The sequence below is a fragment of the Rhipicephalus microplus genome, chromosome X (genome assembly GCF_043290135.1).
Source record: "Rhipicephalus microplus isolate Deutch F79 chromosome X, USDA_Rmic, whole genome shotgun sequence".
NCBI classification, from domain to species: Eukaryota; Metazoa; Arthropoda; class Arachnida; order Ixodida; family Ixodidae; genus Rhipicephalus; species Rhipicephalus microplus.
In genome coordinates this window covers 195431294-195449576 of record NC_134710.1, presented here as the reverse complement: position 1 = coordinate 195449576, position 18283 = coordinate 195431294, and the positions used below count along the sequence as shown (strand labels likewise).

General features: G+C 42.4%; 1 protein-coding gene and 1 pseudogene across 8 annotated transcripts in view; one reads left to right on the top strand and one right to left on the bottom strand.

Moving 5' to 3' along the window:
- The window catches only part of vir (VIR_N domain-containing protein), a 431173-nt gene that overhangs the window by 171710 nt on the left and 241180 nt on the right, over positions 1 to 18283 (top strand). For all 8 annotated transcript variants that reach the window (XR_012887826.1, XM_075881178.1, XM_075881177.1 and 5 more), the window contains 3 exons: positions 9149 to 9347; positions 14222 to 14298; positions 14388 to 14476. Coding sequence is in view for 7 of the 8 variants with exons in the window: in XM_075881178.1 (XP_075737293.1) it covers positions 9149 to 9347; positions 14222 to 14298; positions 14388 to 14476 (365 nt within the window). In the remaining variant the exon portion in view is untranslated. The remainder of the gene's footprint in view (positions 1 to 9148; positions 9348 to 14221; positions 14299 to 14387; positions 14477 to 18283) is intronic.
- On the bottom strand, positions 5177 to 6673 carry LOC142776826 (uncharacterized; annotated as a pseudogene).

Genomic DNA, 18283 nt, shown 5'->3' with positions numbered 1-18283 from the left:
TAATGCTCTCAGAGTCTAAAAGTACAAATTTTTGGTCTAGTTGGTGAGTTGTGCATTTGTCGCTGTCTGTGTTGTCTAACGCTATGAAGTTGATGAACCCCTCAAGTGTCTCTGGAGGGTGGCCTTGGCTGTTGCGGGGCCTGGTGGTCTTGGCCACGCAGTGACTTGACTTGATGGGAAACACGCCTCTGGTGATTGGCTTTGTGTAGGTCATGGAGGTAGCGGCAAATCCGGCAGGCTCAAAAGGGGGTGCAGAACAGCTTTGAGGCAGTTCTGTGCATGCATGACTTTTCGGTGCTTCTTTTCCACTTTTTTGGGGAATTCAGTCACATTCACACCATTGTTAAAACAGGAGGAGGAATATTGGGAGCTTCAGTAAAAAAAAATGAATCATTCGTAGCTTTGGGAAAGCAGGGTAAGCCTTTTCTGTAGCCGCATTCTCAGCATTGATAATGAAGGGCTTATAGGGAATGTCAACGGGAAGTGGTATTAGCGCCTCAGCAACTTCCTTGCGCTTGTCTGGTAGAACTGTATTGCTCAGCGGAACCTGATATTGTGCTATCGACTGCTGTGCAGATGGTTCTCAAAACTGTGAAAGTAGCTCCAGTTTGTCGGTGAGCACGACAATGGAAGCCATAGGTTCTTTTGGTGGCTTCACTGGAGGCGTGCCAAATATGACAGGAACTGGCATCTGCATGTGCTCCAGCGAAGGCGAATCTGGGGTCTGCTCTTTAACTGTGCTGGATGAGAGGTGGTCTCAGCCTATCTTAGTGATGTAGGGTGGAATGCCGGCGCAGTGGCTGAGAGCCGAGTGCAGTGCCTGCATCCAAGATCTTTTGTAAGGCAGCTAGGGAAGCTGTTGTCTTGTGGGCGGGATCTTTTTCAGGTAAGGTGGGTTCTGGTGGGGGCATCGCGGAGTATATGTGGTATGGAGTCCTCGCGGCCGGTATTTATGTTGGGCACGTCACCTTCCGCGTCTATGGTGTTGTCTGCACAGACACTCCTAGACACAGATGAAAAATCGAGGTGTTGCCCATGACAAGCTTTGTCTGTTAGAGAGGGCTGGTTGGTGCACGACACCGCTGCATCATAGAGACGCTGCTCTACACTAGCACAATCTTGAAGGAAGGGCAGGTACGTGAATGCCGAAGCTGCGCCGTTGAGGTTTTGTGCCTGGCATCTCCCATTCTTGGTAATGACTTAGTAATGAGAGAAATAGGGTGGAAAAGGCTGATCAACTAGGCACACCATACATGCTAGAGTCGTCTGTGCCTTGACGCCTTCGCAGGCATGCCATGCCTTGGCAACGTCATGAAGACGGTTAACGGCCACAGCCATTGCAATTCTTCAGCCAGGAATTTTGGGTGCCGAGAGAATTAATAGTCTTGATCCACGAGAAAACATAGTCCTGGAATCCTTCAAACTTCAGTAGTTCCCAGGCAACCACTGATCGTAATGTGGTCTACGAGGATACGGTAAAGCGGTCTAACTCCTTGGCAAGCAAAGATACCGCCTACGTGTGGGTTGGTTGAGTGAGGGTGAGTATGGGGTGGCCAATCCTGTTGACTGTGCCATTCTAATGTAAAGAAAACAGAGACAACATTCAAATGGAGGGCAAGCTGTTCTTATTCCCATTTTCATCTTCCTTGACTACTAGCTAGCCGAATGCGGCTCCATCTATATTACAGACTTCACAGGCCATCTCAAGGAGTTTGCCACTTTACCATGTTTACCTTAATTAAATGCTGTAACTACTTGTAATGTGAGGGTCCACTTCGCTATAACAGGAAATTAGAAAAAGAAAACAAATGTGAAAGAGGATGAGTGAAAAAAGATATTGTACCTTTATTCAAGCAATCACAATTCGAAAACACGATCATTCATCATTGCAATTTGACAAAAAACTTCCCTCGTGTGGTATTCTTCACTCACAGAGGTAGCTTTATATTTGTGTGTTAGATTCATGAAATGGGTGAACCTCAGTATTGTCTGCTTGCAGCTCGAACGAGGTTAATCATCGAAGAGAGTTATGCTGCGAGAATAAGGTGACATAAAAAATCTTTATAGGCACAGAGGTTTTAAACATCACTTTGAATGAGTGAGTGACATGCTCAAAAGAGCAGTACAAGAATGTACAGCATGGCTCTAGTGGAGAATAGAGGGGGATGACAGCACTCACGACAGTTAGCTCACTTCCACATATTTCCTCCCTTCTGCCTGGGTCATTTCAGTCCTCCCGACACCCCCAGTAGTGATGCTAATCCTAACCATGGCTGGGTTAGACTGCACCTGCGCGCTCGCTTCTTACGGCCTTCGCATCGGGTGTAGTACATGCCTCTCGCCACTGTTCTGAGGGATGCGCTGCGACCCTGACCCTCCTCTGCTGCTCTGTGCAAGACGTGCTACGCCGGCACGAGTTCGGGCGTGCTTCTTCACTCATTGTGTGTTGAAAAACAAGTTGCCTAGTCGTTGCAGATGCACAAATAATATTTGGACGCCTTTTCTTCTTTCAGCAATTTCTGCACCTTCCCACGTTTTGAACAATGGTATAATACTTGGGAACGAAATATTCCTATCATATCCAGGTATCGACCCCTGCTATCAGCGTTGCTGTTCATAGTTTACGTGCAAACACTTACTGGTTCTTGTCCCGCGAAAGCATCTTGTGAGGTCGCAACATCCAGATCTAGTTCGTTGGTCTCCGCTTTTCGCTTTCTTGATGTTTAACATAGGGGCAAAGCTCTTGAAACAGTATCTTTGCAAGTCTTCTTCGCACTTGGAATCAAGTAGGAAGAATAGTCCTCGAAGAGAGTAGGCGTGGAGTCAGGCGGATGTTTTCTGATGGGGCACGCATTCACATGGTTTTCATCGCGGAAGTGTCTGCTGAATACGACAATCGATGCAGACTTTTCGTTGATGATAAGGTTGTCTCTGGCAATATTCTTTTCTCGTTTAGCGCACATCTCAGGATTGTTCGGAAATTGGTGAAAAGAAACACCAGGTGTTCTTCCTGAACAGGGCTTGCAATATGGAACACAGCAATACACCATCACCCAGCTAATATATATTTACAGCGAAATCTCGGTGCAATTGCAGTGCAATTTGTTCGTTATTTTGAAAGGTCGTAATAGTGAAAGCCCAAAATTAACCATAAATACACTTATTTTCCACTGACCGAAACAACTAACCTTTAAAGTGGTGGGTCCTTGAACTCATTTTTCACGAGAAAAAAAACAAATGCACAAGTGAACACTAAAAAATGCACGTTTACTTAAAGAAGTTTATGATTATTATTATTTTTTTTTGACACGTGCAGCAAAAACTTTACAGCAGGAAGGCCTCCAGCTCATCCACATTCCTGTGGTGTAATTCGGTGGTGCAATCCACCTTCTCGTTTAGCGAAAACTGCTTCCGCTTTTTCGTCGCAAGCAGAAATTAACTCATTGTAGTAGCTCAGCAGCGTGAACGCCAACTTGCTTTGAGGATGCGATGACCAAAAAGAGATGAACACGACTGACAAGGCCTCCTGGAGCACATGTAGGAGTGACAAAGATAAGAAAAACTTGAGGCGTGTGGCTGTCATCGCCTCTTCCGAAGAAAAGAGCTAAAAAAGAAAATTTCTCGCGTTTCGCTTTCTGCTCCCTCGCTGTATCAGGTTTTCCGCACACATGCTTCCTGCTCCGCAACTCCCAATCTGCCTCGTCGACCTTGCCTTCCTGTGTTTCCCTCGCCCCTCGCCTCGGCCCTTGTAAACCTGCAGCGTCGGCGTTTCAACAAAAAAAAAAAGAAAAGAAAAGAAAGTCCTTTTGTGTTTTTTTTTCCACCGCACCGTCGAGCGTGTTCCAAGAAGCTAGGCGTCCGTTCGCTGTGTCGTCTGCTTGGGTACTGCTCCGGTGGTTGCTACGGATTTCAGAACATGAGTTTGTTGTACTGAGGCATTGTTAATATAATGCGGAACTAAATTAGCATTCGTTAATCTGAAAAGTTTGGTATCCTGAAGTACGTAGTACTGAAATAGTTTTACATTGAAACTATTACCAGTCGGTGTGGGATTTTTTAAAAGTTCGTTAATCTAAAAAGTTTGTTAATGTGGGGTTCGTTCTACCGAGATTTTACTATATGTACGTTCTGCACATACTGATAGTTGTACAACCGTCTTCTCGAGTCGAGAAATCACTGCATACTGAACACTGAGAAAACACCGAACAAATAGTAGCCGCATTGGGCAAATCCCAGAATAAAGCAAGCCACGCTAGAGAGAAAGGAAAATTGACAACAGCCTGCTTGTAGGACTAAACCACAAGATAATTCATACGCATTTCTTAGAAAAAAAGCTGCTTACTTGCCGGAAAGTTGGAATGTTGTCAGTTTCTCTTTCTAAACATTTTCTTCTATGAACTCGAAGGATAGCGCAGAACTGGTTTGCACTAGATTTTTAGTTCCAGGCGAAGCGGCTGGCAAGCGCAAGCAGAGGTGTTCTTCGCATTCTTCATAGATGTGGCTGCAGTCCAAAAGAACACAGAAGAGCCTTGGTCCACTGAATTAATGTTTCTAGGTGGTGTTAACACCTTGACAATGCACACCACCACTCTCAGGTTGTGCCGTCCGAAGGGGTTATTCAACTGCAGGAGTCCTCTCTTTTTTTGCTTTACTTTCTTTCTTCCTATACACAGTTCTTTTTAAGAGGAGACACTCCCCGAGAAAACTTTTTTTAGTTATTTGTGCTGGAGACTTGGAAATTTAGCTAATTAGAGAGTTCTTCGTGTAGATTTCAAATCTATAATTAGTAATTAGTTTTTGTGTAGCTGATAGAGTTATTGAGTTATATTATACTAAATGACAAATTATAGCTGTCTGTACGGGCACATTTTCATGCACTAAACTTTCACAAAAAGTATCGTGTTATAGTTTATTTAGCTCTTTGTAGATCATAGAGTGCCGATATCTAGCAAAGAAATGTGTACAGTAACTGGAAAGTGCTAAAAAAATTGTGACATTTCAACCATTGTTTTTCTCAGTTCCCTGAAACATAACCTGGTTTTATTGTAATTACTACTGAGAAGTAACGCAATTTCAAGTAGATATCGGCACTCTACATACCTTCAAGAGTAGGTTCGCCAAATTTTGTTAGTGTGCGCCAATTCTAAGTGTACGAAAGGCTTCGCAGAAAACATGCAAGTTTCCAGAAATTTGAAAATGAGAAAAACAGGCTTGAAAGTTACAAAAGCATGTATTCTTGAAAATTAAACTGTTACGATGTGAATCTTCAATCACATTAAATAGCAGCTTTTATGGAAAGCACACAAAGTGTTCAGAACCCTCCCGCACTGTAGCTTGGCCCTTCACGGCTCCTACGGTTGGTCTCCTCGGTGCGAGCCCTTTTCACTGCACTCCTACGGTGTTCCCTTGCTTCTGCCGTGCGCTTCAAGTTCATTTTCTTTATGCGCAGGTCATCGCAATGGTCAGTGTGCGTGGCTAACTCTTCTGGGGGAAGTACTCCAATCTCTTGTAGAACATGCTCAAAGCTGGCATGGCCTTTATTATACCACAGCACGGCAATAGCTGTGGCTGTCTCCACAAATTTCCGGGAAGCAAATTTCATTTTCAGACACAGCAGCCATATTTTACTGTTGAGTGACTCTGCTGCATTTTGAGTTTTTTCATGGAGGCACCGAGCCAGGAGCTTTTCATCAGTAAGGCGCTTATAAATAGGCATAAATTGCCAAGCCCTGTGCTTTAGTCAACAAGGGGGTGTGGCCTGGTGTAGGCTTCCCCAGTGCTTCAGCACGCCTGTGCTTACACCACGAGTCTGGTCCAGCAGGGCAAAACTTATGGCTACTGGCTCCAGCACTGGAGCAAAAATGAAAATAGGAGGCCCATATAGCAGTGTACATGCTGCGGACACTGCCCTTGTTATCTGTTACAGCTACATATTTGATAATATGTCTGCAGCTTCTGAATGGCTGTGACTTTTAGCTTTTCCCATCGTGGCAGTGGTGTTGCCATTTTTCGCAAAGCAGTGCCTAGGCGTTTTGAGACGTGGTTGGTGCACTCTTCTTTTTCGATGATTCGATGACAGTATTGCCATACACCTTTGCCTCTAGACAGCAGTGTAGGCCTTGCTGTTGCCATCACTCAAAAAATGTGTGAAGCGCAGTGGGGTATTGTATAACAATGTCCTCTGCCATATGCGCACTGCTGCTTCAGATTCCATTGCATGGGATGAACACTCTTTGTTTTTTTCACATACAGGGCGGTGGAAGGCTTCCCATATTTCTGCATCACCACCTCTGTCCTTGTGTATACAGCAAGTAAGGCAGTGATTCGAAAGAACCTCAAAGTCGAGGCAAAGATCTATGTCCAGGAACACAGCTGTGCCCACTCCGTTGTGGCTTTTATGGCCCCTTTTTTGCCAAGTGCCGTCGAACATGACTGGCACATCGCTGCCGCCGACGGCGTCCTTCGTGATCCCTCGTGCCTCTTTCAAGTTTTGGCTAACAGCCTTCATAGCAGCACAATGGAGCTTCTTGGCAATACCATGAAATGTCTTCTGATGCATCGGTTTTGGCAGGCCGATGATCGCACAAAATCACGAAAGCTAGTCATGTCCTGCACCTATGGCACGCGCTGCCAAAACAGTCTGCAAGTTTATGGCGAAGCCGTCGGGCGAGCTCCCGCTGACGTAGCGAATGTTCGCGCTGGGGTCACCACACTTGCTGGCCGAATTGATCTGCTTCGATGTATGCGTAGACGAAAGCACAGACTCCGTGCACTCAGCATTGTCGCAACGTAGCTTTAAGAAGAAAGAAAGTCCTTTGCGTTTTTCAGCTACTTCTCAGACAATGAGTTTCCGTTCGCAGCAAGCGGGGCATGCCGAACCTGCCATCAGTGCTGTCAATGCGCTGATCTCGCACAGCAATGTGCTAGCAGCATAAGCACCAGTCGACCGTGCCTCACTTTTGAAGAATTCCATCTTCTTCTGTGATGTGCTGACGAACTCCACAGCAGCGTCGATTTCAGAAATGTCGTGGTTGCTAATGTCGTGGTGACCGATGTCAGCAGTAGGCCTAACTGGAGCATCGCGGGCTTTGTTAGCGGCTGTCATTCTTCGGAGCGGCTTACGTTGTTTTCCTCGGTACTTGTGCCGAGTTCTGTACTTTTGGAAGTCGGAACTGCTCTTTTTCAGGCTTGTCATCTTAAGAAAACACGGAGTGAACACGGCAAAACCGCTGCTAGCAAGAACGCGCGGCAGTGGTGATACGACTTCACTATACGTAAAAAGCGCCGCCCGCGCAGCTGTCCAATGGCGGCGCTGCGCTGGTTGGCGCGCAATTCAAAACACGTGACGGTCGTGTCTTCTTTCTCGTTTTTCTTTTATTCTCCGAGAACATACGAGACAAGCGGTCATAGAATCTTGGAGGAGAGAGGTGACTCTGCGCGTTCCGATAATTGCAAATGGCGGGCGGGGGTGCCCGACCGCGTCGCATTAATGCAAACGGCGCAAAGCTTTGCGACTTTTGTTGAACTCTGGTGTCACCGCCGCTCATTTAGACGCACTTTTCGGTGACTTCTCGTGCAAACTGTGGCTTGATATTTACAGAAATAAAGGTTCATATACCAAAGATGGCAATACAAAGGAAACCAAAAAAGTGACAATACAAAGGAAACCAAAAAAGAGATTTTTTTAAGAAAACCATGACTTTTCGACCCGTGTCTCCGCTTAACCAGTAGAGATACAACTCACTTGCGTGTTTCAAAGAGCTGTCAAGAGGCAGACCGCAACATTTAGCCCTGAAAACCACTCCAAATGTATTTGTAAAAATAAAGAAATAGAAAATAGCTAAAAAAGGGAAGGTGTGCTCGTCATTTCTATAAGCGACCTCTCTTAATTGCGGCCTTGTTGTCCAACGAGACCAAGGGCCAAGGGTATGTAATGCTTTCTGCTTGCAGAACAGGTGCAGCGTTGTTTATCTCTTTGATCTTTGCCAGTGTTTTATGCTTCATGCGTTATGCCGTTATACCTCGTTTTAACCGATTCTTCCGCATTTTCACTGAGTTCGAGCTGGTATTATTCACGAGCACATGCATATACCAACTTTATGCGGTGAGTGGTCTAATCACATTATGCGGTAGCAGTCTGATAAGGAGACGATCGTCCCTCTGCCCCCCCCCCCCCTTTCTTGAATAATCACCCTCCTCTCTCTCTATCGAGAACCCCTATTTTTCATGCCGTGCGCGTGACGTAGAAAATGCAAGGTCATGGTCGCAGCTCTTCTGTGGTTGATAGGTGGCGAAACATTCTCAGAAATTCTCTTTTTCCTTTCGTGATGGGTGAGAAGGTCGTTAAAAGCGCTTGCAGGTACAGTCTAGCCCGGCCATGTCCTAACCAGCCCACTGAGCTTACTCACCGTCATATGAAAAAAGTGTGAATGTTTGAAGGAGGGGAGGAGGCTCTGCATACTCACAAACATTCCTTGCACACACATACAAATTAGATGTAAGACCAACTTGTCAGTTGATTAGTGTGCTGGCTTAGGATGTTGGTTCTGTGCTTTGAATTCATTTACACCATGTCTGTGCATAGTAACCGTACCGACATGACAGCTTGCGTGACTGCATTGAGCACATCTGTGACACTGTTTGTAATGCTATTCCAAGCTTGCTACCTTTGCACCATGCCAAAATCGCTGTCGTTTGTGTATGTTTTAAGATTTAAATATTGGTTGGGGCAGAGTCTTCTGAAAGTAAAACTACCTCGGTAAATGATTACCATATAATGAAGTCTCCTTCAGTGCCATAGCTTGTTTGAGATGAAGCACATTCGAAGACTCCAACCATTTCATTGAAAGGCTGCGCTAGGTGCCATCTGCTAATTGTTGATGTTGAGCTGCTGAGCTCCTTGTCTCTAAAAGCAGGCGTGATACTGATGCACTTTTTTGCCATAATGTCATATGAAAATGGAGTTAAACACAACTTTAGTGAGAAGTAACAGATAATCAAGTCAAAGAAAGTATAAGAGATGTTATTTGTAGTAATAATGATATAAGCGGTAATGAAGTAAAGTGGCCGATAAGGCACCTTGCTGCCAGCAGGCAAAACTTTTGAATAACACGGTACTAAGGAAGGCAACAATCCTTGAATTGTGCAGGACCGTGGTGTGCCGGAGAAACTGCTAGAGCTGTTCATGGCGCCATACATGTCACTACCTTTGAAGCTGCAAATTGTCCGAGCCCTGGATGCAGCTACATATGGATGTGCAGGCATGCAGGTCCTGTTCACTCGTAAAGTTAACGCTCCTCCAGATGCTCACGTAGACATTCCTGACGATGCCCTGGCTGAAGATCTGAGTAAGTACCCTTTCTTATATGAATGGGCGAATGTTCGAGTGTTTCGGATATTTGAATGAATATTTCGCTATTCGAAGTTGCTTTGACAAGAATTAAATTTTTTTGGAATTTCGATGTACATAGCTATCCGAAATCAATGAGTGGACGTGCATTTGACTGCACGCAACCCATCTAAGGTGGCTTTTCTACAGTGTTGGGATGCTATGCAGTGAAATAATCTATGCACAATTTCGGGGAAATTTGTCTTTCAATAATTAATTTACATATCACCTGCGCCTCGATTAAGCATGTTATGTGGGTTTATATGTGCTAAGCATATCAAGGTTTAAATTGTAACATATTTTAAAGCCTATACTTAAGCCCTATTACTATTTAAATCCTACCACTATTTGAATTTGCTTCCACTTTGTAACAGCATCGCCAAGTTGGTATAGTGGCTAAGGTACTTGGCTGCTGACCCGAAGGCTGCGAGATCGAAATCCGGCTGCAGTGGCTGCATTTTTAGTGGAGGCAAAAATGCAGCCTGTAGGGCCGTGTGCTCAGATTTAGGTGCACATTAAAAAACCCCAAGTGGTTGAAACTTCCGGAGCCCTCCAATACGGCGTCTCTCATAGTCATATGGTGGTTTTGGGACATTAAACCCAACATATTAATCAATCACTTCAAAAGAAAAAAGAGATATTTACCCACACTTAGTTACAATTATTAAAAATATTATGCAAGTTAGTTGGGTCATGACACAAACGTTCATTTTTCTTTATAATATATGATATATACTATTCAAGCTATTCTAGGCTGATGTGAATAGTGAAATTTAGGTTCGAAGCTAATTAGAAGCTAATAGTGATCATGGTTGAATAATTTCGAATCAAATTCGAATAGTGAATATTACATATTATTAAAGAAAATGGGCATATTTGTCATGGCCTTACTAACCTGCACAATATATTCATAAATTGAAACACGGTCTACGTAAATGCCATTCCTTTTTATTCAAAGGAACTGAAAACAACTCAATAGTAGCAGGATTTGACTTTTGGGAGAATGTTTTTGGTAACTTGTAAAATTTATTACATATTAAAATTTACGGTACTTAGAGCATATGAGCCAATATAAAAAGCTTTTGAACTTCAAACAATGATGAATTGATTTGAGGGGAAAATGTTCATTTAACCTTGAAGAGATGCTTTGTGGCAGTGTGGGTTTTTTTTATAGATGTTTACGCTGCTTAGCACTATTTCACTGCAGTGAAACCATCTTTACAGGGGGACATGCGGTTTAATACACATTTATTCATTCATTTCGACAATTTTCAACAATTTAAATTCGAAGCTAAGCGAATTTGAAAACAGTCATATTCGCAAAAGCTTAAACTATTTGATTGAAAATTATTTGACAATCACAATTGGCTTGGAACCTAAAATTCACTATGCACCCATCGCGACAGTTTTTTAAACGAATTTTTTTGGTTCCTGAAGGGGCACATCGTGAAAGCGGGCATCATTTCAAAGTTATATGCAGTCAAGCCTCTGTATAAAGGGCCTCAATTTTATGAAATCTGCAATGTAATAAACTATTTTCATTTGTCAATCTTAGTTTCATTGAAAATCGTGTATTTGTGTGTGGGTTGGTGCGATTTAGTTAACTGACTTTGTTATGTAGTTTTGATTTAGCAAAATTCTTGTGCTTTGCATGCGTCTGGTCCCTTTATGACAAATGAAAGATTGGTAAGCATTTGCCTTTAGAGATTTGATCATTTCGTGTGACCTCGGGTGTGGAAACTGTGCTGGCGGCCACGAAAGACATCATTATGCAATTAGAATAGAGAGCACTATTCTCATATCTTCTCGTGTAAAATTTAACTTCCCTCCTCAACCTGCAGTTTGGCTGCAGCCACACTGTGCCAGGATAGATTCGATGAATTATTGATTTCAAAGATCTGTTGACCAATGATTACAACGTTGGGGCAACACTCATATGTGAATAAGCATGATAAATGCACAAACAAGTGATGGCAGTCACTAGCAAACATGCGAGTACTACTTACGGTCAACAGTGTATTGTGTCAAGGAACTTCAACTATCTACTCAGCAGCACTCATGTCGCAGTGTTTGCACACTTTATAAGGGACAAGTTCACTGCTGCAAGCACGATAACTATGTTGTCATTTTAGCCTATTATACTCTAGAAATTTGAGAAAAGAGAGCAAAGACAGGACAAAGGAAGATGACAAGCAGATGAGTGCTGACTGCTAACTGATAGTTTCATCGATGAAGCCAAGAATGTATACATAGACGAGAAAATTTAAAAAAAAGTGACAGTTTCGCTGCAAGAGTGAAGCAATGAATGCGACTGGAATGTCACGGAAGAAGGCAAGCAGATCGAAACGTGCAGCGTGCTGCTCATGCACGAAAGATGCATGAAAAGCTCAGACACAGGAGGAATGCTAATTAGCAATGTTCACAACTTGATACAGTACACTGCTCAAAGACAAAGGACACATGAAACGTTAGCACAGGTATGCACAGGACCAGTGCACACTCACAAATGTTGCAGTTGTTACTTCACTGTGCTTGAAAATTTTAACGTAAACTTTTTTTTTTCATTCTTGTGTCTGTATATTCTTGGTTTTGCAATAAAACATTCAGTTGGCAGTCAGTGCCCGTCTTTGTGTTGGCCTCCTTCATCCAGTCTTGGCACTTTTTTCAACTTTAGGTTATATACCAACTAGCCCGCCTTTCATTGCATCTCTAGTTTGAATATTCTAGAATTTAATTTAATTTTTACACGCTTACATTCACTATGCATGTGACTCTAGTACTGGTTTTTTCTTACTTACAACAATATTTTTTATTGGTGTTGTTAACTTTATGTATCATACGTAAGTAAATAAGCATTTGATTGGTGGCTTTTTGACTTGCTCTTAACCTTTTACTTGTGGGTTTTTACGGGTCCTGATGCACGGTCAGTGTTGGCTTGTTTTGAATAATGCATCAGGCAATTGTAGCTTGAACTTCCTGCTCATGTGGTGGAAGTGATTTGCTCTGGATGGTCCGGAAGATGGTGTGTTCAAAGTAAACAGCATGAGTGGGAAGTACCCTTTCTTCTGCATAATTTCAATTTACCTTGCACACTTCTGGGATCCTCGCCATGTCAGTATCTAATGTTGACACTCTGCTGGTGAAACCTACAGCAGATGGCAGAAAAATATTTGTACTCGTAATTGCACTTTTATACCGACGCTGTTATACCCACAGTCGCATGTACACCGAATGGTCACGCAGCTTGATAGAGTAGTGCGTGTAGAGTGACCATACCACTTAGCAAAAAAGGGTGGGTTTATTCGCTCTGTGCTTATTCTTCAGTATACATTTCAACACAGTACGAGTTGATAATACAAGCTTCTAGAAAGATGCGGCAGATGGCCCGACCAGAAAAAAACATGCCAGCTTTGCCCTTCAATGTGAATTTTCGAATGCACAATGGAGAATGTACTGGCACGTCAGTCACCCTGTAGGTGTGGGGAAGGGAAGGTAGGCACGCAAAAGCTTACCAGTATGTCAGTGACAGTGAAAAGGGTAAAGCTTGCTGTCAATTCTCCCGCAGCCAACACAACACACTATATGAAATATGACACACTTGACGACAGGCAACCACGCTCACACAACTATTTATTTTCCTTATCACATTCTTACTGCCGCGTCCCGCTTCCCGCGCACCCCTTCAATGTTCACGTGACACTTCCGCGCCACCTCGTTTTTCGATCGTCAACTACACACAGCCTCAGTGATCCACACCCAACCCAGCGGCACTCCCTCTCATTCCTCACAGGCTTAACTATCTTTTTGGTCAAATTTGACTAGTTTTGGTGCATTAGACAGTGTCAAACATTAAAATGTTGACAGGAATTATCTTTAGAAGTAACATCCAGTGCTTTTAGCACATTGCCAAACAAAGAATTGAAAACTTGCAGTTAGGTTGACGTGGTCACAAATTGTCTGAGAATATGGGCAATAATGTTACAGAAAATATTGTGTCAGGGTGTCTAGTTTTTCGATCCAATGTATGTATTACTTCAACAATGTCTTCATCACGGGCACAACTTCAGGAATTTGTGTTGTCTTGATTATTGAGTTTGGTCAAGAAAAATGCTGCGTACTAAAAAGTGCAACATTATTTTTTTTTCTTGATGATTTAATTTTATCAACATTTTGACAGCACATGTGCTATGTATTTCAGGAAAACCTTTTTGCTGAGTGAAATTCTTTCTCATGCAGTCACACACAGTTGATTACTAACTTAGTTTCGTAGTATCTTGACTAGTAATCTGGTTTCTTTCATTTTCAACACCTCCTGCAAGTGCTATAATTGCTGTTCTAATGGAAAGAGCTCAAGCACTGCCACTGTTGCTTGGTTGCTGTGAAGGAAGATGACAAAGTGTATAGACGCTGCAGCTTGCTCTTAACCAGAACTATTCTGCGCTGGATCTTGTATTCTAGACTGGCTGGTAACGCCCAATAAACAGAGTAACATTCTGGTTGAGGTTAGAGGGAACACAGTGCAAAATAAGCCTAGGACAAGGAAGAGTGATGCACACGATGCTGTGTTCAGTCTTGTGCTGCGTTCTTTCCAATCTTTAACGAACGTGCCCAAGGTTTAATGCTAAGCTGCTGGTTGAGGTGTGATGGTGTTTTACTGTAAATTACTTACAGATACTGTTCTGAACGAGCAAAGGCTCCATTATTAGTAGAAGGAGCTCAAATTAACACGCTTGTTTATCTAGACAAACTGATAGGATCACTTGTATTGTTCACTGTATAAATTTCTCTATGTGTTCGGCTTCATGTCTTTTATGACGTCTCATTTTCTCTTAGATGAGCTTTATCAGAGCAAAAGAGTGGAGCCCTTGACTGGATATCAAATATTGCTCAAGCTGCTCTTTCTGAAGCAGGTATGTGCATGCTGTATGTTTGTACTTAGGCAAATATTATGCTGAAAAATATTTTTCTCTTCTATATTTTGGATTTTTGTTCCTTTCAGTCTACAAGAGCAACTGTTGCTCTGACAGCGTTGCTGAAAAAGCTACACCTGTACGACCTTATCTGTAAACTTCGCAAGACTGTAGACAAGTGAGCTGCTTTTTTTTTTCCTTCTTAAAAAATATATCATGGTGTGATTTAAGTCGCATATGGTATTCTTTGTGTTTAAAGGTACAACAACACAATGTATGTCTTTTATTACTTTAGTGGATAACTGCCAACTAATTAATTACAATATAAAAAACAATAGATACTGTAAAGCACGACGTATAATTGCATATTATTTTAAACCTTTTGGTGATGCACATTCTTGATGTGTGTGCCTAAGTAATGCATGGGCAGGTTTTTAAATTCATGGTCTATTTGTTAGTTATATGTTATCCTGTAATATAGATTGTAAATGTGAAAAAATATGCTTAAAATTTGGACACTAATCCAGCATTTGAATAGAATAATTAGTGTTTCAGAGACAACATGGTTTCTTTGTCACTGTAATTGTTACTTGAACCTTTAAACCAACATGAAATTTCCCCAAACCAAAATTATAGCATGTTCTTCGCTTTCGGTATCATGAAAAAAACTTTGCTTTTCATGATAGTCTGCCCTATGAAGAGAGTGCCATGACATTTGTCATATAGAACAAAACCTGCTATGGAATTTAGTTTAAAGCACCAGTAAACAAATCCAAGGGCCAAAAATTTCTTGAGACTTGGCTACGAACCAGCACATAACGGCAACACAGTGCACGGCATAGTGCATCAGAATTTGAGTGAAAGAGGCCACATGCTTGAGAGTACTCAACATAGTACCATGGTTGTGAAAAAAGTATCATGCTACTGGCACAAATAAAAAGAAAGAAAACATCGCTAAAACAAAAGAGAGGCTGTGCGTAAACGTTCATGAGCTTATTTTTGTCGAGATGGCTCGTGTGTGATCACGTGACTCTACTTCACCTATAGGGACGCGTAAACCTAATTGTCTTTTTTCACTGGAGCGTTCTGGCGAAAGTATACAAGAATGTCACTCTCAAAAATTTTATGCAGGTGGCTTAACTGACAGCAATATCAGCTTGAGAACCATAATTCAGGTCTATGTGGATTGTTTTGTATGGTGACGTTTCTAGAACAGTACCTTGTATTTTAAGATACGTGATACATTACTGAATTTATCGAAAATACATATACTTACTTTGCGAGATGTATTGCAATATTGATGCAAGATACCGAAAGATTATATAAGATAGTATCTTAGATACATGTATCTTCAAAACTGCCCAGCACTGGCCTAGTACAGTGTCCTAGAATGGAGGGCATGCCGTGAGCATATCACCAGTAACTATTTCATTTATATTCATTTGGAAGGCGTTGCTATCATGAATATTGGCTGTGTTGACTATTTGTGAATGTGCAAGGGGTATGTAGGGGCTAGCATCCTGCACAAAAACTTCTCTACACCAATCTTTGTTTTTCTTAAAGTGTGCCCTTAATCTTTTATTCATTTTTGTTCCCACGTGAGACTAAAAATTTTTTTAATAGCACTAGAAGATGTGCAATGTTCCTGCTATGGCACATCAGGTAATTGTTGCTAGTAGCAACAGTAAGTTCATCAATTTGAAACATGTATATATTAATTTATAATTTATATTATTTTAGCTCTCTTGGGAAGTAATAACATTTAAAGCCAGTGCTTCACTCCAAAAAGAGTCACAGCTTTGCTGCAAAGGCGAGGCAATGAATGCGATAGCAACAAATTTGAAGATCACGCGCAAAATGGCTAGCAGATCAAAACTTGCCCCGCATTTCTCATGCACAAATAACGCATGAAACATACAGGTATAGATGAACGCGAATAAGCGTCTCAGTTGTTACTTCACTGTGTTTTAAAAGCACGATAATTTCGCAAATGGAGACGGTGCAACGATTGCAGTGGCTTACAACAGAATTGTTCCGGCGAAACTCAAACCCAAAGGCCAGCCAAGACGTACGATCCTCCCCACCGCGAGATAAGGGCGCGCGATCGAGCATCCACCCTCTCCTCTTCCAGGGACAAAGTACGCGTGAGAGATGAGAGCGCGCACCGCCGCGTCGTGATGATGCAGCAGCGCATGTTCATTGCGCCGTTTTGCTGGTAATACTGAATAGACCATAGTCCCCCCCCCCCCCCCCCCCCCGAGATGCTGGTCACCAGCGGTAAGCTGTAGATATAAATAGCTTGCCGTTTGAACGTTGAGGGAGATGCTCCTCCCTAGCTCAGTAGTTAATGCCTTGCACTCACGTCTCCGAGTTCCCAAGTTTGATTCCAGGTGCTGGAGTCTTTTTCAGGATTTTTTTTTTTCTTGCGTTTTCATATATATAAATACGTATACATATATAGGGTGAGTGACGGCGACGCCCACGTTAACGCCGATGCCGGCAGCAAAATCTAGTCGAGTATGTCCATATAATTGCTATCGCAATAAAAGTTCATTTCTTTATATGACATTGCTCGTGTGCATGTCTGCCAGTATTCTTCAGAGTTAATGCAGTCTGTAGAGCAGTTGTGTACAAATGTTTAGTCTCTGACAGGTCAGAGATAAGGGAGATATTTTTTTAGCAAAAGTGTGGTGCTGCTGCTTTTTAGACACAGACACTTCAAAAAACAATTAAATAACCAGTGGTTTACGCAACGCCTCAAGCGCTTACTTAACCAGAAAAAATGCCTTTATCGGAAAGCAAAACGTAATAATAACGCCAGGGTTTGGGATCAGTACAAATTGGCTGCTAATGAATACATTACAGAACTTAAAGCCTCCAAAGACAAATTTTTCTCAACTGACCTCTTATCAATCCTACAGTCTAACCATCGTAAATTCTTTCAAATTATCTACCTGCCAAATCATCAAACGCAACTCCAGCTGTCAAACGTAGACAACGAATTATTCGAAATTCATAAATGTGCTACAGTCCTTAACGACTTTTTTACGTCAGTATTTTCACCTGCTCAAAGCTTTAATTTTACTCAGTTACCACTCCACTTGCCGACCAGAATGCCTGGTATCCAGATTAACGTTGATGGAATATCTAAGTTAATAAACTTTCTCAAATTATCCTCCTCGGCCGGTTGTGATCAAATCAGCAGCAAACTACTTAAAAACACAATTTACCTGTCAAGCGCAATACTAACCTTACTGTTCTAACAATCACTAAGCACTAGTGAAGTTCCCCCGATTGGAAGAAGGCACAAATCATTCCCATCCATAAATCTGGAGACCGATCAAAAGCACCTAATTACTGCCCAATTTCGCTAACCAGCATACCATCCAAACTGATATAACACATTATAGCAACCAGTTTAATGAACTACCTTGAATCAATTAACGTCTTTTATGTGCACCAGCATGGTTTCAGAAACCTATTATCGTGCGAAACTCGGCTCTCAGAATTCACCGATGATATCTTGCAACATATGGACGATCATCTACAAATTGACGCCATCTTCCTCGACTTCTCGAAGGCCTTTGACCGTGTCCCACACAATCACCTGCTTGCAAAAATATATGCTTTTAGAATCCCCCCCGAAACTGATTACCTGGATAGAACATTTCTTAAAAGGACGCGTACAGTACACAACTGCCAACTCTCATGACTCGCAAATTTCTAGTGTTACATCCGGTGTCCCCCAGGGAGCAGGCTTATCCCCCCTATTATTTTTAATTTACGTCAATTACCTGCCATCGAACACAAAAACCAGACTTCGACTTTTCGCTGATGACTGCGTGATCTACAACGCCATTCACAAGCCTAGCGACTCCACTGATCTTCAGGAAGACATTGACACCATTGCTGCATAATGTGGAAAATGGCTCATGCCTCTCAACCTTAATAAGTGCCAATCTATGTCCTTTTCCCGTAAACGCAG